The sequence below is a fragment of the Oryza sativa genome, chromosome 2 (genome assembly GCF_034140825.1).
Source record: "Oryza sativa Japonica Group chromosome 2, ASM3414082v1".
Taxonomy (NCBI): Eukaryota; Viridiplantae; Streptophyta; class Magnoliopsida; order Poales; family Poaceae; genus Oryza; species Oryza sativa.
Genome location: NC_089036.1, coordinates 34,536,097 through 34,556,981, shown reverse-complemented (window position 1 = coordinate 34,556,981; position 20,885 = coordinate 34,536,097). Strand labels below are relative to the sequence as shown.

At 42.4% G+C, this 20,885-nt stretch overlaps 3 protein-coding genes and 1 long non-coding RNA gene across 4 annotated transcripts; 2 read left to right on the top strand and 2 right to left on the bottom strand.

Annotated features, from left to right (window-relative positions):
- The first annotated feature begins 1,839 nt into the window (after positions 1–1,839).
- LOC4331033 (uncharacterized) lies at positions 1,840–2,733 on the top strand. The gene has a single exon (XM_015768350.3). The coding sequence runs from the start codon at positions 1,935–1,937 to the stop codon at positions 2,454–2,456; it is 522 nt and encodes a 173-aa protein (XP_015623836.1). The 5' UTR covers positions 1,840–1,934; the 3' UTR covers positions 2,457–2,733.
- A 4,572-nt stretch (positions 2,734–7,305) lies between these two features.
- LOC136355296 (uncharacterized) lies at positions 7,306–7,641 on the bottom strand. The gene has a single exon (XM_066307683.1). It carries the CDS (start codon positions 7,639–7,641, stop codon positions 7,306–7,308), a length of 336 nt encoding a protein of 111 aa, XP_066163780.1.
- An 888-nt stretch (positions 7,642–8,529) lies between these two features.
- Positions 8,530–9,781, top strand: LOC112937867 (uncharacterized). Its single transcript, XR_003240568.2, has 2 exons — positions 8,530–8,668; positions 9,428–9,781. It is a non-coding gene; the product is annotated as an uncharacterized lncRNA (long non-coding RNA).
- Positions 9,782–14,685: 4,904 nt separating this feature from the next.
- On the bottom strand, positions 14,686–19,228 carry LOC4331029 (uncharacterized). Its single transcript, XM_015772231.3, has 9 exons — positions 18,980–19,228; positions 17,937–18,109; positions 17,679–17,860; positions 17,292–17,576; positions 17,147–17,205; positions 16,981–17,017; positions 16,810–16,881; positions 15,429–15,753; positions 14,686–15,339 (listed from the first exon to the last, which is right to left on the bottom strand). Exons 1-9 carry the CDS (start codon positions 19,101–19,103, stop codon positions 14,956–14,958), a joined length of 1,641 nt encoding a protein of 546 aa, XP_015627717.1. The 5' UTR covers positions 19,104–19,228; the 3' UTR covers positions 14,686–14,955.
- Positions 19,229–20,885: the final 1,657 nt, after the last annotated feature.

Genomic DNA, 20,885 nt, shown 5'->3' with positions numbered 1-20,885 from the left:
TAGAAAAACGAAAAAACAAAAACAAAACAAAAGAAGATCATATCAAAATGAACGCAAGGATGGGTGAAAGCGATGAGGAGGAGGGGGGCGCAATTAGAAAGAGACGGGCACGTTGGAGTGATCCCAACAGCCAGAACGCGGTGCATCAGCGATGGAGCCATCGCCCATGTACGGCAACGCTTTCTTTCCACGGACTCCACACACACTGACACACACTCACCCCATGAAAGAGGATAAAAAAGCAACGTCTCACCTCACCCTTCCTCTCTACTACTGACAACAAAACCCACACAGCTTGCCTTGGACACCAAATTGGATCTCGACGTATAATGAACACAGATAGTACTACCCCGGTCTTTAAAAGATCACAGTTTTATAATGTTTATGTTCAATTTTGACCATTTATCTTATTTAAAAAATTTTCATCATTAATATTTTTATTATTATTAGATAATAAAATATAAATAATACTTTATATATAATTATTTTTTAAAATTTTTTTATAAATTTAATACGAACGGTTTAACGTTGAATACGAAACTCACACCTACATTTAAAATGGGACGGATGTAGCACCCAGCATCAGTCACACTACACAGTGGGGCCCTATATCCTACTGGCAAATGCCAGGGACCGCTACCATGCCGGATTCCACGCGCGGCAACACAAAACTGGATCAATTCTATGGGCTCGATCCATCGATAGATCGATCGTTTGGTTGGTTGGTTGGCGTGTCACGTCAGGTAGGCCATTTGCCCACTTCCCGCCTTTAACGCGAGTAGCTAGCTCATTCTGGCCGACCCGACCCATGCATCTATCCACATGTACCCAACATGCAAATGGATGAAAGAAAAAGAAGAAGAAGAAGAAGAAGATTCAATCGGTGGGCTCTGCACACTGGAATGAATCGAGCCGTTGGGTACAGCAAACTCCGGCCGAATCTTACACGTGGTCTCCCACACATACACTCATCGCAACTGAATATGCAAACGTGTTACTACTGTTTCTGTTTCTGTTTCTGTGCAAATCAAATTCAAATCTCTACAAATTCGACCCAACAAAAGTATGCTGCCAAACTATTGTTCTCTTGAAATGCAGCCTGAGAAATACTACCTTCGTCCCAATATAAATACAATTGTGGTTTCCGTGTCCAATATTTGACCGTCCATCTTATTTAAAAAATTATTAATATTTTCCTTATTATTAGATGATAAAAATGAATAGTATTTCATATGTGATTTTTTAATTTTTATACGGAGTTGCTAGAAATATGGCGCAATATGCTATAGTCGATTTTTTTTCCGCCACTTACACAGTAGTTACACCTCATTTACACCCCACTTACATATGTAATTAGTATGTAATTTTCAAATTTACATATGTAATTTTAGTACTTACATATGTAATTTTGAGATTTACATTGTAAATACACTAAAATTACATATGTAATTTAGGAACTTACAATGTAAATACATGCCGACTATTTTTTGATGAAAAATATGGCGCCATAAATATAGCTACACCCTTTTTATAAACTTTTTAAACGGGACGGACGCTTAAACATTAGATACGGAAATACACGATTATGGGACGAATGCAATGAAACAAGAAGTTTGGAATCCTACCTTGAATGTGGGACCGGTTGGAGAAAGCCTTTCGGTGTGCTGCATGTGGGGCCCAACGCACACAGCTTTATTAACTACAGTTAGTTAACCTGACCTAACCACCATTCCTTGACACCTGCCCGGACCAGTTCTCCGGGCCCACCCCCAACCGGCAGTAAATTACGGAACTGCCCCAACCAGTCCCTATAAATAACCGCCAAAACCATTTCCGCTCAGTTTGCCAAAACCACCAACCCGGAAGCACAAAAACCGCCCTCTCCTCCTCTCGTCGCCACTGCTCCCCAATCCACCCGACTCCGGCGATCTCCCATGGCGGCAGCGGCGACGGCCACGAGGCGGCCGAGCGGGCACGTCCTCTCCGCCGCGCACTACCGCTCCGCCTCCCCGACGCGCGTCAAGCTCGCCGGCGGCGGAGCACGCGCGTCCGTCAGCGTCTCGTCCGTGAGCCGCCGCTCCTGCATGTGCTCGCCGACCAACCACCCGGGGTCGTTCCGGTGCAGCCTCCACAAGGAGCAGAAGCGGAGCGTTCACCACAAGGCGGCGGCGGCGCCATCCTCCCCGCCGTCGCCGACCAGCCCGCCGGCCTCGGGCGGCGCCGTCAGGCTTGGCGGCGCGAGGCGGATGGGCGGCAGCGCGCTGGTGCGGATCGGCGCCGTGGAGAGCGGCCAGTGGGCGCGGAGGGCTCTCGCCGCCACCATCCGCCCCTCCCCCGCCGCGCAGCAGGCGCAGCACCGGAGACGCGTCGCCGGGCTCCGCCCCCGCCCCAGCCGCCTCTCCGCCGTCTCCATGGCCGGCGACCGCGCCGGCGACAACCACCACCACCACCGATAAACCCCAATTCGCCGACATCTCAACCAATTGAGACACATACTAGTAGCATAGTAGTAGTACATAGGAATTATTACATATAGAAATTTTTTTTTCTGTAGTGTATAGTGATGTGAGAAGTGAGATTAAGCTGAACATGGAGTTTTGGATCCGTGTGCTGCTTGTACATTCATTCTGAAATCTGCCCATGGTTTTGGATTAAATCCATTAATCCTTATGCCTTTCATGATAAGAAGAGAAGAAAAAATTGGAGATAGTACGTGTCTCCGGATTACGCACACATATGATCCACTTTTCTGTTTGTTTGTTTGTGTGTATCCTCATCTATTTTGGATAAGCTCAGCAGGGATGACGTCTCGCCGTCTCCTGCTCCATCACGCGGCCCCCGTGTGTGACACCTTCGGTCACTCAGACCAAACCCGTCGAGGTTTTTTGTTGTTTAGCTGGGTTTGTGCCCTTTGAATTCAGAGCTTTTCCCATGGGAGTTTAATCTTTAGGTGTTTAATCTTAGGTTATGTTTAGTTCACGTCAATTAAAATTGAAACGATGTGACAGAGTTAAAAATTTATGTGTGTAGAGAAAAAATTGAAAGTTTGGAGAAATAGTTTGAAACTAAACTCGGCCTTAATCACCGTAGAAACTGACGGAAGCTTGCACACAAAGATGTTGAGACGCAACGGTGGGCGCCGCACACAGGCACACAGTTAGCGGCCGCCGGCTTTTTTTAAAAAAAAAGTGTTTTCTTTCTTTCGTTTTGTTAGTTGAGGGAGAACAATACTTAAATCAATTCTGTTTGATTTCTGCTGTAATAAAATACCCCCAGCGTTGCTTGTCAATAGTTTTGCTGCTCCTAGTTTATAGAGCAGGGGGGAGCACCACTCCCTGACACAAGTTGCAAATCATTTCAACAAGAGAAGTATATAAAAATAAAATAAAATTTCTCGTGAAGATACCATGCATGTATTCAATGGAAAACCGAACTTTAGTCCACCATTTTTTCAATTGATTCTAATAAAAAAGGATTAAAAGAGTACCAAAAAAATTGCAGAAAGGCTAGTGCCGTGGTGTACATTAGACAGTGGAGTAGTAGTGTAGTACTACTGTATTACTACTACGCAACAAACCCGTTGAATATCCAGCTAGCGGTTGAAAAAAAAAATGTCAAGACGTCTGCATCAAGGAGGGGGCCATGGCAAGTCAACAGTTGACTAGCCGGAATAACTTGATTACAACCTCCACGACCAAGTAAAATCACCCATTATCCTGGTTAGTTAGTTAATTTGGACCTGATCATCATCTTGCAGACGCATAAATGGACCTAGCATTAGAAGGACACACACAGCTTACCCAGATACCAGGGCAGATCTACCACAGCGTAGTATACAGTAATTAATCCGGGCTTGAATTATTTTGAGTTAACTCGATCGAGATCTTGACACGGTCTTGACAGTACGAAACCGGAGCAAGTTTTTGCTGCGATTGGTTCTCCGAGTTTTACGGGAGGAAACGGACTTGATTAGTCCAGGTAGGACGAGATTATCGTCGCGAATGCGATTGATCGATCGAGGCAGGCAGCAACAGAAACTGGGAAAGATCGCCCAAAAAAGTGTAGTTAAATTGCCTGGGCCGGAGGCAACCAGACAGTGATCCGAGTCAGTGTAAATTCTGTTGTAATTATTATTTTTTTTTAATGCAAATCCACAGTACAACTCCATGTGTGCTTGATTAGTTAAGCAGCATGATGAGAACGACTTTGATTAATTAATCGTGTCTGATTGGTGTCATCAGACAGTTTTTTCTTTAGATAATTGCTCTGCATAAAGTTGGATGAAGAGATTCGATGCGTTTTTAGTTTTACGGTTTTAAAATATTGGGCTCGGATTAGATCTTGTTGGAAGATCATTATTGGGATGGAATCATGGAATAATGGAGTTTTAGTGTGTGTCCATGTTCATGGATCTGCACGTTGTGTGTTGTTTGTTTCTGCCTGCTGCACAAGGGCAACCGGGGGGCAACAAATTAATTCCTAATCGTGTGCTGCATTGACGGCTAGCTGATTAATTCTTCAAACCATGTTTGAAAAAACGGGGATTCCGTTTGAATTAGCGTGTTTCATGACAAAATTTCTTGGGCAACGTGACAGTTTCTCCGTTGGTACACCTGGGAGGGGTACGTGGATTGGACTCCGTACTTAGTTTTAAGTGTTTGCAACACAAAGTCCATTTCCCTCAGGCTCAGGTCACTGACTTGCAAACAGTATACTTAGATTAATTAGAACAAGTAAGGCTTAGCTAGCCCAGAAAGCAGGGCAATCAATGAACCTAATTTGCTACTACAGTATTATTTAAGGTCTGGTCTGAATTCTAATCTCTCTAGACGATATATGGAACATGTAAAACATTGCCCTAGTCCCCTAGCATAGAACATGAAATAAAATGTATATATGTGAACGATTCCGGAGAAGAAGTGAACAGTGCTGCAAATTAATGGCGATCGGTAAGTACTGGTCAGAGTTGTTGCTGTCAGGACAGCAATTAACAGTAGCATATTCTGAAGCACAAAACGAATGCAACTACCATCTCTTCAAGTTTAACTAGCTGAAAAGGATTGAGCAAACGACATACCAAACCAAACCGGCCAGCATCTTTGCCAGCTTAACAACCACGGCCCAACAATTAGCTAGCTGGCTTAATCCATCACTATCTGATATGTCGTCGAATCCGAACCGTCCATTCTGAATCCAACGGGCCACGATGTGGTTCTCGGTTCTCTAGTTCAGCTCACTCATACACCATGTTTGAAGGGTTTTGTTTTGGCCGCTGCGGCTTTTGTCAAAATCTTCGACTCACGAACAGTCAACATTTCTACTCAAATTTTGATAATCTACAGCTACAGAAATTCAATAAAACTCTTATACATCCCTTTAAATGGGAAATTATTATAAACTCTCGAGAGGATCTCTACTCGTTGTTTACATGTTACTCAAATTGTTACGATTTTTTTAAAAAAAAATCAGCAAGATAGATTAATCTACAAACATTTAAGGTAAAATTTAACTTCTACGTATTGCAATGAAAAAACAAAATTTTCTAGTTATAGTTTTTTTTACAACTTGTAAAAGTTAGTGTAGTGGTATATTACATGTTAATATACATCTTTTTAATTTTTTCATAATCATTTGAATATCATTTAAACAACAAATGAATATTCCCTCGAGAGTTTAAAATCTACGCTCCTTAAAATTCTCACTAGCTAGCTGTTTATCTTTTAATCTCGACCTCCTCGAGACAAGGCCACTAGCAGAGAGAGCCGCTGCACTCTAGCGTGCATTAGAGTGAAACCTTTGGCGCAAGTGCTAGAGGGATGACGTATGAAAATGTTTGGAATCCGCAAACCGCGTTCAGATCTCGACGACGACGACGAACAAACTGCGTTGTCGTGTAGTTGCTCACACTTTCCAGCAGGCGTTGCGGATGATGAGAGAGAGAGAGATGCTGAAATGCGTATCGATCATATCATCTCGTGCATCATCTAGTGAGGCTTGAGCTGTGTTCCATGCCGTGCTTGCACGTAAGCATAAACGGGCAGATCGATCGATCCCCGTATCGATCATATCTCGCGTCCGTTTCTTTCTCATGATCGATCATCTCGACGCTTCGAATCTTGGATGATCGCCAAGCGTCTTCAGATCCTCTCAAACTCAGAACTTTTTAGTTCCCAACTTTTTTTAAAAAAAACTTTCAACTTTAAACTTTCCTACACACAAACTTCAACGTTTCGGTCAATTTCTTTAAACTTTTAATTTTAACGTGGAACTAAACACACCCTCAAACGTTAATTCAGAGATGAGATAATCTCATCTCATGAATCATTAAGAGCCATCGTTTTGTTATTCATGCGGCTTATCTGAATAAAACTTTTATATATGTGTTCTTAACGATCTAAAAGTAAAGATTGAAAAATAAAATTTGATGAAAAAACTCAAAATCAACTTTAAATTTAAGATTGAAAATTCAAATTTTGGCTGATAAGTATAAGCATGAGCGAAAAGATGATGCATTTTGTCTTCTTTGATTTATTCATGATTTCTTTTCATTTTCTAATGAGGATGAAAAACTTGTCTGGTTCATTTCTTTATTGCGGAGAAGTGGCCCGAGTAGTAATTGCAAAGTAACTCAAAACATTTTCAAGCTGAAACTAACCCAATTTCATTCTCTAAAACTGAGTAATGGGGATTCCTTATAATAAAAAAAAAGTAGCAGCAGCAGCGAAAAGGCAGGGGAAACTTAGCCGCGTAGGTGAAGTCAAGAGACGATAATCAATTAAAGATGGGGGCAAAATCATCTCGAAACTTCACGGAAAAGAACAGTAAATTACTCACAGCCACAGACGCTGACACGCACACATAAAGAGCATTTGCTTTCAGGCCAAGCTTCACGGCCGACCTGTGAACATGCGCCTCTCCACGGAGCTAAACCCATCATTTTTTTCCCACTTTTTTAAACAAAGATTTTCTTTTTTGAAAAGAAGAGGAAGAGATCATTAACCAACCAACTGAAAAAAAAAATCAAGCATGCATGCTTGATCTGCATCAGTAAAATTCGCATAACTGAACAAAGGATTTTGATTGAATTTAATTGAACTGATCCATTCATTCCTCTGAGGAAAAAAACACACAAAGGAGTACAGATACTAGTAGAGTAGTAGAAAAGCAAAGAGCACATCACACATGGCTTCCTAGCCAAGCCCTGGATGATTCTGATTCTGATTACCCTAGCTCTAGTGTCACTCGATGCGTACGCGCGAAATAGTGGCGTACTATCACTCGATCCGAAGAGGTCGTCGGTGATCGTCAGGAGGCGCACTGGCGAAGCCTGGAAGGGCGAGGCTGGAAGTCGCCGCGGCGGCGGCGGCGGCCGCCGTTGCTGCAGCTGATCATCCGAAGCAGGTGCGCGCGGACCGACCGCCCCCCCTTCGCCCTGGCGCCGGCCGACGCGACGCCGCCTGACGACGGCGACGACGACGGCGGCGGTGGTGGCGGGGAAGAAGAAGAGGAGAGGTGGCGGGCGCGTGGGATCGGGCGGTGGCGGATGCAGCGGAAGGAGCCCGGGTGGTTGGTCGGCGAGCAGAGGCACGCGAGCTTGGGCCTCGAGCTCATGGACGCCTCGCTGTTGATAGCAGCAGCCATGTCTGTGGCGGGGAGCGCGGCGGCGGCGGCGATGGCTGGGCTGGCTTCCCGGCGTCGCCTCGGGTCCGGTGGTTTTATACGCGCGAAAGGGGTTGGGTTCTCTCTCGAGGCTTCCCTTCGCATGGGGGAGCACGTGGTGCGAGGGAAGGCGTGAGAGGTGTAAATTAATCACTAGTGGCACGTTGACGGACCATCGTTTCGTTTATTCGCGAACCGTAAATGAAAAGTAAGAGTGAATAAAAACTTTTATATGTGTTTCTAGTGATCTAGAAGCAAAGACTAAAAAATAAATTTTAATAAAAAAAATCAAAATCAGCTCTAAATTTAAGGTTGAAAATTTTAAATTTTTACGGATAAGTATTAGCATAAGCGGAAAGATGAGGCCTTCTCCTGCGCCTAAATTCTCCTCCAAAGTTAACCAAACTCTACGGTAGAGTTTGAGTTTGGTTGCTGGGATGGGATGGAATGGAACAGGATGAACCCATTTTTAGAGGTGTTTGGTTGAGGGGTGAGTGGGATGGATTGGTCCTGGAGAGGAATATTCTTCTTAGATCCGGGACCAACTGATCCGGGAAAATATGACGGACCAACTTGGGATGAGCAAACGGCGTCACAACGGCTTCTCGCGTGCTCGCCGCCCTGCTCGCCGCTTATTGTCCGCGTGCTCGGCGTGATGGTGGAAGACAGCTCGTGTGACAGCAACGGCGACGGGCTCAGCTTGGGCGACGGCGACGATGGCGGGCTCCAGTGGTGGGGAGGGCGAGGGAAGCGGCGGCGGGATCGGCGACGGCAGCGGGTGGCGGGGTGCTCGGCGACGGCGGATCCAGCAATGGATCAGGTGCACGGCATGAGCGTCGTCACTTCTTCTCCGCGTGCTCGTCCTCCCGCTGCTCTCTCGCAAGCAGCCAGCCTGCTCGCTGGCCGTGCTAGCTCTCCCGGCCACCGGTCACTGCCGATTGGTCCGATTAGAGCAGGCGATGGTGGCGCTCGACGAGGACTCGCGCTACCTCACCAAACTCTCTTGACGGTAACTGCAAACGGCGGCCATTCCATCCCTTCCTCGCCCCTTCTACTAAACAAAAAAAACTGGGTTCATTCCATCCTTTAAATCAAACATACGAATGGAATCATCTCATCCCAAAATCTGGAATGGTATCATCCCATCCCACCTAGTCCCAGAATCAAACACACGCTACAAGATTAGGCTTTGGTTTCAGGTTTAGGGTGTGTTTGTTCACGCTAAAATTAAAAGTTTAATTGAAATTGAAATGATGAGACGGAAAAGTTGGAAGTTTGTGTGTGTAGGAAAGTTTTGATGTGATAGAAAAGTTGAAAGTTTGAAAAAAAAGCTGGTAACTAAACCAGGCCTTAGTTAGGGTCGTGTAAGCTACGGTTTAGCCGTTCACTTTGTTTGATACAGTTACGGATGGAGTAATATTTTCTTTAAGCTGGATGTTTTTAGTTTTACAAATCTAATATGGATCTGAATATATGATCATATAATAATATTTTGATAAACTATTCTGTTTCACTTATAAATAATTTAGCATACAAATTTCAAATCCAGTATAAATAAGAAATGTGAAGTTGTACTAAACAGGACCTGTCTTCAATAAACGTATGATAAAAAAGATTACGGATAAAACATTTATATTTATAATCTTTTAACGGTTTGAAACTTTAAAAGCAAATGTTGAAAAGATAGACTTTTATGAACCCCTAAAATCAACTTTAAAATTAGGCTTCAAAAATTAAATTCTGTCAACGACTGATTAAACCAACGCAGGCTTGACTTCTTTTCTGAAGACGCAGGAATGTCGATTGGTTTTCAGAGTTTCTTCATCTTTCTCTTAAAGTTCAAGAAGCTTGCCAGAGCTAACAGCTCACTTTCAGCTTGTAAAATTCAGCCTCTGTTTCGGTATTCCTCCCTCCGTTTCAGAATATAAGCAATTGTAGCATTTCTCACATTTATATTGATGTTAATGAATCTAGACATATATATCTATCTAGATTCATTAGCATAAATATGAATGTAGGAAATACTAGAATGACTTACATTGTGAAACGGAGGAAATAATTCCTTATGCGTATATCACAAAATGTAACAGTGTGTTTAATCTGAATCTGAATCTGATCTTATTGCACATTTGTTTTGTCTGTTAACGATCAGTTGCATCGGCCGTGAGTCAGAAAGGCTACCTTTTGTGTAGGAGTTGGAGGCTCTGTGCCTAACGTTTTGTCATTATTTTTCAGAGAGCAAGTGCTCCATCTCTTGGAATCTTTTCCTGAATAATACAAGGATATGCATCCCGTCATTTTTTTTCCTGAAAAATACAAAGATATGCATCTCGTCCTTGTCATCACACACTCACAGAATTAGGGAAGAAAGTCCATTATAGTGTTCGAATTTTGCAGTAACTTCTAACATCTTGTTCAATTGTTCCAGCTTAACAGTGGGATGCTAAGGTCCTGTTACTCGTACTTTATAAGTACGCTTCTGGACTACTAAACGATGTGTTTTGTAAAAGCTTTCTATGCAAAAGTTTCTTACAAAATCAAATAAGTCTATTCTTTCAGATTTAAAATAATTAATACTTGACTAATGTACACTAATGATTTATCTCGTTTCGTTTCGTATGCCGCCAAAAACCCAGTCAAACAACTAGTTCGAACTTAGCTGACTCAGCGATTTGACTAACTCTGAACAATATTATGCTCCACTAGCTAACTGAAACTTCGGAATCTTAACGTCACAAGACACTCCCATCAGTTCCATGATTATGGCATGTGGTTCAATTACCTGTTGGTGTAGTTTAATATTGGTACAAAGACTTGGAACAGTTCCTTGTCAAATTTCTCTTAAGCCAGGTAGGATAGGATTAGCGATCACTACTCTGCTAGCTTTCTATGACTTAGTTTAACGTAGCAGTAATTATTGGCCTACAAGTGAACACAGTGTTCTTGAAGCATACAAATTGTCTGTAGTTGTGTCATACTACTACATATTTTTCTTCAGAGTAGTTAACTCTTAATCTACATTAGTACCAAGAGGAATTGGGATAACCTTGTCAATTCTTTAACAAGGTAGAACTGAACAAGATAAAAGATTAGTACTACTACATATCAATATGGGATCATGTGCTAGGTCACCATCTTCAGGCTCACAAATGGGCACCACAAACTGAACTTTTTTCCTTCTCCAGTTGTCCAAACTGAACAAGGTACTACAATTAATAGTACTTTCCCTCATTCCATCAGCTTAAGTGCAGATGTCATGCTCCTCCCAAAAGCTTATCCAAAACCAATGTTTATCTTAACTTTGCTCTGAAAACTATCCAAATTCAAGGCCATGATGTTGTGGGCCCACCACATAGTACTGATCCTACTATCCTAGTAGCCAGGTCATCGCTTTCCCAGAGACTTTCTGCTAATTAGGCTTAGGACAGTCCGGCCAAGAACAAGGCACGCTTACATGTGAAGCCAGATTAACCTGATGGTTACCTCTTGTGATCTTTATCCAAGAACAAGCAGACAGATATCCATGGACAGGGACATTTACATCTGGCTCGACTATTTTTTTCTCTCCTGCCACAGCTGTAGCGAAAGTTACTGCATCGTCGAAATTAAAGAAACGAGTTTTCGGAAGCCACAAAAGGAGAAAAGAATTTTTTGAAAAGAACTCGTGTGGCTGTTGCCACAGTTTGAAACTCTGAATTTTCTTGCTTCCCACTTGGACTGAACTATCTCATGTGAACCAATTCATGCGTTCTGATTAGCCCTGAATTCTTGTGATCGGATTCTTGTAGAAATGGTAAACTTTGATGTGTGCTGTTTACTCGATCTTTTACATTTTCGTCACTATCTCTGACAAGAAGGCAAATTAATTGTTCCTTAATCCTAAACATATACTGTCATTAGCTGATAACGAACTATGCTAAATAAATTGAGCAGCAGTTTTCTCAGGCATAACAGCTGAAACTTTTTCAGGAGGATATTTACGCAGATAACGAAGAAGCGTCGAGCTGTCTCAAATTTAAAGAATAGAGACACTTAGACAGACACACACACGCAGCAAAAAAGAGAAGGCCATCAAAATTGATAGATAGATGGCTCGTTCATCCCTCCAAAGGCCATCTTTTCTAGAAGATTAATCCCCACGTATGAACTGAAGTGATGATCAGTTAAGCTGTAAATCTGGCTAGATTAATTGGACCGTATCTACATGCCTAGCTGTGTACAAATCTAAACACATTCATAAACACGATGTGTAATCCAAATAAGAGGAAGATAGATACCTTTCATGATACTCCTAATTGATACCAGATATATCGCTTTACGCGTAATCCTGCAAAGATCTGCAAAGATTCCAATCAGTTTCTTGGCTCTGAATTTTCAGTAACCGAGCTTTCAGCACAGATTATTCAGAGAGCTGCGATGATAATCTACCGACATTTTCTGCGTAGATAAATACATCTATCTACTCCAATACTCCCAGCCTGAAGTTCACGTGGCCGTAATCATCATAGCCTGTATGGCTTGTATGGAATGTGTCATCGTCAATCCAAAAATAAAGATGATTAATTTAGATCGATCCATCTCTCCTCCCGTAAACCATTTCCATTTGGCAACCTGCAGCTGGTGGCTTTAGCAGTGATATGATTAATTTTTTTAGATAATGGATTAAGAAACCCGGCCTCTGCATCCACGAGAAGCAGTGATATGATCATGTGTAACTGTATCTGTCAAACTCAGCTGTGTCAGGTTCATGGAACGGCGGCGAGAATCTTTTCTTCTGACGGCGAGTTGGAAACTTGGAATGTTTAGCTCGATCGAGCCCAACTTTGATCTGTCAATTTGTGATTTATGATTTGCCTTTTGCTGTGGAGCCCATGTATGAAAGAGAGATTTCTGAAATCGAGAAATTTAAAGTGGGTGGCTTGCTATTGCAGGCTAGGATCCTTATCAACTTTCAGAGAGAGAGAGAGAAAAAAATCGAGATCAAAGCATCTCGATCATGTGTTCAATGCAGAAAGAGTTGGGGGTGATTTTGCCAGACAAGAAACCGTAAGCCGCCAGTGAGGAGGCAAGAGGAAAGATGGAAGCTGCTGTGGACAACTGTGAACAGTGCAGGTGCAGTGCACGGCTCCTCCAGGCCCAGCAAGGGTGAACTTCTACAGTTCCGTTCCATCATCCTATCAATGCAATGTGGTTTGGTCCGAATCGGTAGCTTTTGCTTCGAAAAGGATTCTCGGTCGGTTTTCATTTATCAATTTAAGTATATTCAGTGTCGACAGCGATACGACGCTGAAAGAAAATAGAAAAAAATATATCAAATTTTATATAAAACGACGCTCGGTTGGTCGAGAATTTTTGTGATTGTGGTCATCCCTCTTTTAATCCATGTTCTAACGAAAAAAAAAATCAATGCAGTTAGTTTCACTAGCCCACATGGTCATCAACTAAACAAATTAACTGAAGTTACAGTTGCCGTCTTGCAGATACAGGAGGGCAAAATTTAACCAACTTTTAACGACTTTGTTATCAACTCTCCTGTGGGAAGATGAAGGCTAAAGGCTTGCATTTGGTACTACTAGAAGTAACAACAACTAGGTCAAGGTCAGGTCGTCATTGACCATGGCAAAGCAGAAGAAGTGAAGAGGGAAGGTTGCAGCTGCCTGGGTCTGAGGATGGTCATCCATGGATCTGACTCGGATTAGTTTAATCATCCGCGGCAGCGCCCAGTCACGACGACGCTGACATGTGCATTGCAACCCTGGGCGAAGGGCAATTTAAGCTGAAGAATCACCAGGCGTCAAAGCTGACGGCCAATGTGTATGGTAGCACCAATTAATTACCAAAAGGATTCAGTCAGCTGCAAGAGCAGTACAATGCTGATCTCCATGCTGCATGTGCCCCAGTTTACTGGCTAATTAATCACGCGTTCTTAGGCTTTGGGGGAGGTTATGGCCGATGCAGGTTCTCCTACAATTTGAAAGTTACTCTTCAGTCTTCACAGTTTAGCATTTTGTCCAAATAAAAGCTATAGTTACAGAATTTAAAAAAAAATAGAAAAAAAAGCTAAAAGTTAGTTCTTTTTTTTTTACTTTTTCAGATTCTCTTTAGCTGAATTCCATCCCACTAGTTGTTTATCAGAATCTAAATCTCCCTCAGGTTGGCCCTTGATTAGCTTGCGAGTTAGAGAAACTCTCAGGGATCTTTCGGCTAGCTACACAAGGTGGTGGGCTAGACGATCTAGATTCCGAGCCTCACCCCTTCTAATTATTTGATATTATGTCTTTCCCTAATATCAGTGTTTTTTTTTATTAGCTTGCGAGTTGAGTTGACCCCTGGAATTTGCCTGGAAGCTGCGTGTTTTCCCTGCTCCATCTGATGAAGTGATGAGCAAGCAGAAGTGATGAGAAATGCAGATGCTTCCGGCAAGTAGCTATGCTTCAGCTTAGCTCGTGTGGCGCCACGTCAGGTACCAACCACGTACGGCAAGTGTGAGACCAGATGCATTGTACACATGTAGATGTAGTACTAATACCTGCATTGGTTTGACTCCGGCGTCGCATACTTTTTTCCCGAAACGGAATCAACCAAACTCTCGAATTTCAACTCCTGCGATGAATTCATGCAGGATCTTGTCAAATTGCAGCTCTGAATTTATGACCTAGGGGCCAACTGATCTGATGACGAATTGAAACGGGCCTTGTGCAATGGCCACGAGTAGGCCTTGCGTGATGGGCCGAAGCATATGATCGAGATCCTTTTCTCGTGGGCCTTATTGCCTCTCGCATATAGACGGCCCATGTCCACATGGCTGGGCCGTAACAGCCTGCATGAAGAGCGGTTGCCGCAGGCCCATCTACGTACCAAGTGATTGACACTGGCTCAACACAGCAACAACACTTAAAATCTTACATATGCAAACTATCCAGGTAAGGCAAACTGATACAGTGATGAGTAATGACAATGCAACAATTCTTCTGGACCATGATGACTGTACATCAACAGCAGCAGGTACACAAACTGAAACTCTAATGGCACAAAGTCAGAAATCTATCTCAAGTTCACAAACAGCACCTCTTAACAAAGTTTCAGTTCACCAAGAAGAGCAAACAAGATGAAAAAGATCAAGCTACAATAATAATTCACATCAATGCTACAACAAAAAAAAAAGAAAAAAAAAGAAGAGGACAGGATCGGTGTAACCAACGAACAATCAGAAGGCACGGTGATCTACATGATGATGACAGGCACGAAGAGTATGGACATGGAGATTCTTCTGCAGCACAGCATCGGCCATATGCATCAAGCGTCCGGGCCAGTCGGATGCGGCTTGTCAGCGTAGTTGTGCTGTTTGCTGTACGCACGGTGGCGCCGCTCCCTGGCGTAGATCACCCAGAAGACGAGGGAGAGCATAACGGCCGACGAAACCATCACCAGGCCGACGTAAACCCATTTGCTGTACCTCTCCAGGCCAGGGCAGTGGTTCTGGTTGATGTTGGTGAAGGTGTCGCGGACGAAAGTGCAGTCCTCCAGCTGGATCAGGAAGGGCCCATACTGATACAGCCCCTGGCTCACATTCACGCCCGCTGCCATCTGACCGAGAATCGTTGGGGTAACACGGCCCACGGTAGTGCATATCTCAGTTCCTGAGACAGTGGTAGTCTGGCACTCAAAATTCTTCCAAACCTGCATTTGATAATTAATATAGACAGATGGAATGCTGTCAACAGTTCACCGAATTTGAGGCTACGAAACACCTGGTTGTAGAAACTTACCCGGGTTGCATTGTCCAAGGTAACCTCTCCTCTGGTGCAAGTACGGTTATTCAGATCGGCTGTGAACGGGTTGCAGAGTGTAGGCATCAGTGGCCCCGACTGATTGAAGTAGAAGAAAGGAGTTTGCGGAGGGAAGTTTCCATTGGACACGTTGGTGATTACTTGGTTTACCAGATTCACCAGTTGGTAAGTGACTTGCCTACTTCTATACAGGGATTCATTCGCGGTGGCAGGTTCAACACAGGGAATAATGTCATCCAGAGCTGTGTGCTCTGTTGGATGAGCAACCCACTCCTCCATCGAGACACAAGTATCTGCGACGACACTGTCACAAGACAAAAGAGATAAAATAATATTAAAATTGGATATGGATTCAGATAATCATAGGTACATAATAGGAGTATCAGTGACTGGACCACGACTGCCATTTACATGTGCTACCTATCTACTATCAATCACTCATATAATCTACAGGGAGCGGAGCTATTCCAAAAGATCTGGTCCTTCTTTCCAGCTTTATTACTAAGAGTTTCATGTTAAAACATAATTATACCCCTAGTTTTTTGAAAGTAGTAGAGGGCTAACCATGTGCAACTTTCGCTAACAAAACAGAATCATACAATATTGACAGAGTTTCAGAATATAAATATTGTAGAAAAACCGTGCTGTGCATAAATTGACATGAAGCGGAACACGATATGACATCAAAACTAGGAGTTGATATAGCAGCTACTGCTAGATGGTGCAATTCTGTTTTCAAACTACGATCCTTTGAGACCTCAGGAATGCAGCAAAATTGACATATGACTGGCATCTACTATCTACATTTAGCAGTGATGATAGCATAGATAAGTAGGAAGTAGAATTTGAGTACAGAACAGTAAGAAACCAATGTAGCCATGAACAGGAAGCAGGACAACACTGAATAGGAAATTGCAATGAAGCAAGAATATACTATATGATGGCACAATAAATTGTCGAAGCCTTGATGCAGGCACTACATTATGAATATTGCAACATGCTCCAACCATGGTCGAAAGCCAAGTGGCCGCTACCAGTCTCTCGGATTTAGGTTATCTTTTTTCAAGAAAGACAACTAATTTGAGTTGAAGATGAGTCGAACTTTGGGTGATGGGGGTGTGTACATCCATAACTTTCAACAACTGTGCTAAACTAAGTTACTAGATTTAACAATATAATCTGATTTTTACCATTTGATTATAAAAATAATGGCTAAGTGGTTGGTTGGATTTGGTTGCAACTCGGCAGCCAGCATTAAACACTTAAGAGGAGCACCATGAATAAAAGGTCTGCACACATACTAACTCTAGCTATATGTTTGGAACATACAAAAGTACGATGATACAAGTGGAATACATACTTATGCAGAAGAAGGAAGACACCACACAGGATAAACGTCCCGGTGACTAGTATCCACCCGATAATCACCAAACTGCATAAGATGTACAGAAATGATTCATAGTATGTTATAATATGAGCGCAAAGAAAGGAGAAGTAAAAAATATTAGCACATACAGAGGTGTTAACTTACATAGAGACAATGAATTCCAGGCCAAAGATAGATAGTACTGGTAAAGACAAGTGGCATCATGTCAGCATAAAAACAACTTGTGTTTTAGCAAAAAAAAAAAAAAAAAAAAAAAGGTGCATGGACAAAATCGTTCTCTAAACAATGTAAAAATATTATAAAGACTTACAGAAGCCAATAAATGCCAGAAGAAGCATTACTGCCGCAATGATAATCAAAGCAATCCGCCTGACATAATGTTTTGCAATCACGATCATATGCACAACCAAATCATTGAGAGGAATTGCAGTGGTGAGAGAATAAATGATACTTACACTTGATTTAGCAATTTTTGTATCTTCTCGGAATTGTCAGTAGTTCTAGTAGCAAGCTCAGTAGCTGATGAGTTCAACTTTCCTTGAATTTCATTGATCTGATTTTGCACATCGTTAGGCAAAAAGGATCGCCCTATGTCAACCTTTTTTGCAGCAGATAAACTATCGGATAAGTTATTAAGGTTTTCGACAGTAAAATTGGCCTGGCTAACGACAAAATTCAAGGTAGTCGTTGTGCTTTTATGGAACTTTCCTTGACCATCATACAGCATGACACATCCAACACTGTAAGCATTGAATGGAACTAGGTTAGTAAACGCAGCTAAAAATATATTAAATGTAAGGAATCATGAAAATGGATTAGCTTTGAAATATAAGAGTACTTACATTGCAGCACAAGTGAACAATATTAGAAGTATCAGAGATAGGGCATATGCTACCCGAGAGTATGTGTAACTGCGATGTGGACAACAGCAATGCTTGCAGCAAATTCCAAGCATAACCAGAAAAAACAGCACAAACCACACCAAGGCAATGATGAACAGTGGAAAAGCTGTGTATCCAACTGACTGCAAACAGAAAAAAGTACATGTTGTTATGCAAGTAGATGAATGAGGTGCAATTTCAGGTTGTAAACATTCTTACAGCCATATAGTGCACTTCGCTAATATTCCAACCGCCAGTATATTTCCTGAATCCATTCAAGGGGTCTTTTCTATATGTTCGCTCTTGCGCCAAGACAAAGGAACTGTTTGTAGTGACATTTACGTCAACAGGAGCTTCAGCAATTGATCTTCTTGCCACAAATCCATATCTATCTGCTTTTTTCAGTTACAGTTACAGTTATTTGACATTGATAAAAACGATCATCGAACAGAAAGTAGAGTTATATTTGCAATTTAAGATAAAGATAATTACAGAAGATATTTGACACTCACTAATCAAAACTAGAAAACTGTCGGCAACCAAATCAAAATTATGGACAAAACTACCATTCGGGTACCTACCGAATCAAAAGGAGCAACCTACTGAAAATATCATTTGTGGATGGAGCAAGGGATAACGAGAGGCACCACATACTTGACAGGGAAAGGCAATTTAAAACAAATCCCACTTGTGATACTGAAATAATTTGGGAATAGCACTGTTGGCACCCAGCAACTGAAAAAGGGGAATGCTTGATATGTCTTGCTAAAGAAAACCAGTGAAAAAAAAATCGATGCACTGTCATACGAGCGGATTGAAAAACATAATTCCGTCATGAATTGCTTAGACAAGATGCTAAACCATCTACTTAAAACAAACAATATTCGTAGAGAAACGCAAGACAGTAACTTTCACCAAATGTAGGAATTCCCCTTTTTTGCTGATAAGAAACTGAGACAGGCACAGGTTTCTCAGCAAACATAAAACCCAGACCCCCAAAAAATAGAACATTAACACATCAATGTTTTCTCAAAGAAAAATTGTGAAGAAAGAGACAAGGAACAGATGACCAATAACCTGAGGACCACACAGCCCACTAAAAATTTTGGGATTGGGGAGCATTTCCACATCAAGAACTCGACTCCATTATGTGATTCAGACTTTCAGAGAGGTTAAAGGGCACCACAAAATCCTACTGAATCAAACAAATAAAAAAACCAACCATTTTTCCTGCATGTAACAGAGGGGGGAAATGAAAGAACCTGGGACGAGTGCCTTGTGAAACTCGCGAGGAGCATGGAACCCGGGGCTTGGATGCGTGGCGCAGAATGGCAAGATGGCGAGCAGAACCGCCGCGATGCGGAGGAGGGAAACAGGCAATGCCATGGCTGACCTCTCCCCTTCTCCCTTCTGACCTGAAACCCCAACAAGATCGCACCACAAAACCTCCTCCTTCCTGCCTCTTCCCGCAACAACAAGGAGGAGGATAAGACCAAGAGAGAAAAAGCTTCAAGTGGAAGAAGAAGAAGGGTAGGAGAGGAGAAAGACAGGGATGTGGGATGCAAAGACGGATTCTTTTTTCCCTTTTTCCGCGTTCCCCTGTCTGTTCTTCCTCGCTTTTGCCTTTTGCGATTGCGCTAAATACACTCGGGTCGGGGGTTAACGCGATTCTGCTTTCGTCTCTGAGGGGACGGGATTAATTAAAGGAGGGGATTTGGGTTTGTGAAAGAGATCTAGAGACCCGCTTATGTGTTGGGCTGCCCACGTGGCACTGCTCACTGCTTCTCTGCAGTTACCACCGTACCCCTGACCACGGTTACCGAGCAAAACCGATTAAAACCAAACATTTTTTTCGCCAAAAATTTAATCTTTCAATTCGTTTTAACTTGTCGATATAATTAGCGGTTTCTACTTTCTACTACTGCATACACCCCAGGGCCTTTGAAGGTAAGATATGTTAACATGGTAACAGGTATGGCGAAAACTGTGGAATTTCTAGGTATAGCGAAAACAGATTTTGATTGAAATTTTAAATGGTTTTCAGGAATTCAAAATTAAAACAGTAAAAACATTCGACCAGATTTTGAAGAAAACCATTGTATCGCAGGATCTAAAATCCAACGATCAATGGGAAAAAATGAAAGCCGTGCGTATGATAAGCCGAGCCTACAAGGACAATTCAGGAAGAGGAACAGTAATAAAATGCTCTTTGGGCTTTAATTTGTTTTTAGCAAAAGCAATTTGGAGTGGGATTTGATGTCGATGCACTACCACTCCTGGCCTTAATGACAAGGAAAGAATGTACTTAAGAAGAATAATTAGGACGAGCATGTGGAATCAAACCCAAGAAAAGATTATAATTCCAGGGCATCGGATCGAGCTGGGGGCCTCGCTGGCCCGGCGATTGCGAGACGCGTGTCCCTCTCGATGGATCATGCTATCAACGAGACAACGACTAGTTCGCCACGAACATCTCATGATTTTTTTTCCTCAAGAACAAGCCAAGCATTGCTGTCACGGATCACTGGCTCGTATTTATTTGAGATTTTTGCTGAGCTAAAGATGACCTTAATTAATTTGTCCCCCATTTTATAATCCAAGTTTCTTCTTATAACTACTCTTTGATGAAATGTGATCCAGAGACGGCGGCGTAAAGATCACAGAACAAATCCAATTGGTGTCTCGTAAATTGCATAGTCGAAAATACAAGAAGACTATATATATAGTGGATCTTTCAAAAGATAATATATATAGAGAGAGAGATAGTAGATAATATTCTCCTCCAGGTCATTTTGGGAGCTAGCTTGACTCGCCATTACCAGGTGATCTAGTGTGGTACTACCAGTAACACATAGTTTGATTACTCCTATGTTGATCTGGAGATAATTAAGAAACATCGAAACTTTAGTTTAGAAGCAGTAGATTGATTAAGCGAGAATTAAGCATCACATGCGTGCATTGGCGCCACATGGATTAGCATCCGAACATTCCTCTGCAGCTGTATTCGCATGAATGTATGTTGCCCACATGGTGGTGGTCTATCTCCTCCAACTCCAACTCCAGCTTTGTAGTTTATACTTTCATTAGTAGGATTTCTTTCCAGCTAAGACCGTCATTGCTTTGTGTTCAACTTGATACCGTCTTTGCTGAAAACTAATCCACGTGCAG

Bases quoted from the DNA above. Each gene is read 5' to 3' on its own strand.
- LOC4331033 (XM_015768350.3), top strand. From the start codon at position 1,935: ATGGCGGCAGCGGCGACGGCCACGAGGCGGCCGAGCGGGCACGTCCTC.
- LOC136355296 (XM_066307683.1), bottom strand. From the start codon at position 7,641: ATGGCTGCTGCTATCAACAGCGAGGCGTCCATGAGCTCGAGGCCCAAG.
- LOC4331029 (XM_015772231.3), bottom strand. From the start codon at position 19,103: ATGGCATTGCCTGTTTCCCTCCTCCGCATCGCGGCGGTTCTGCTCGCC. The intron at 17,861-17,936 runs GTAAGAATGTTT...TTCTGTTTGCAG, and splicing joins GCGAAGTGCACTATATGGCT to TCAGTTGGATACACAGCTTT. The intron at 17,018-17,146 runs GTAAGTCTTTAT...TGTCTTTACCAG, and splicing joins TCTGGCATTTATTGGCTTCT to TACTATCTATCTTTGGCCTG.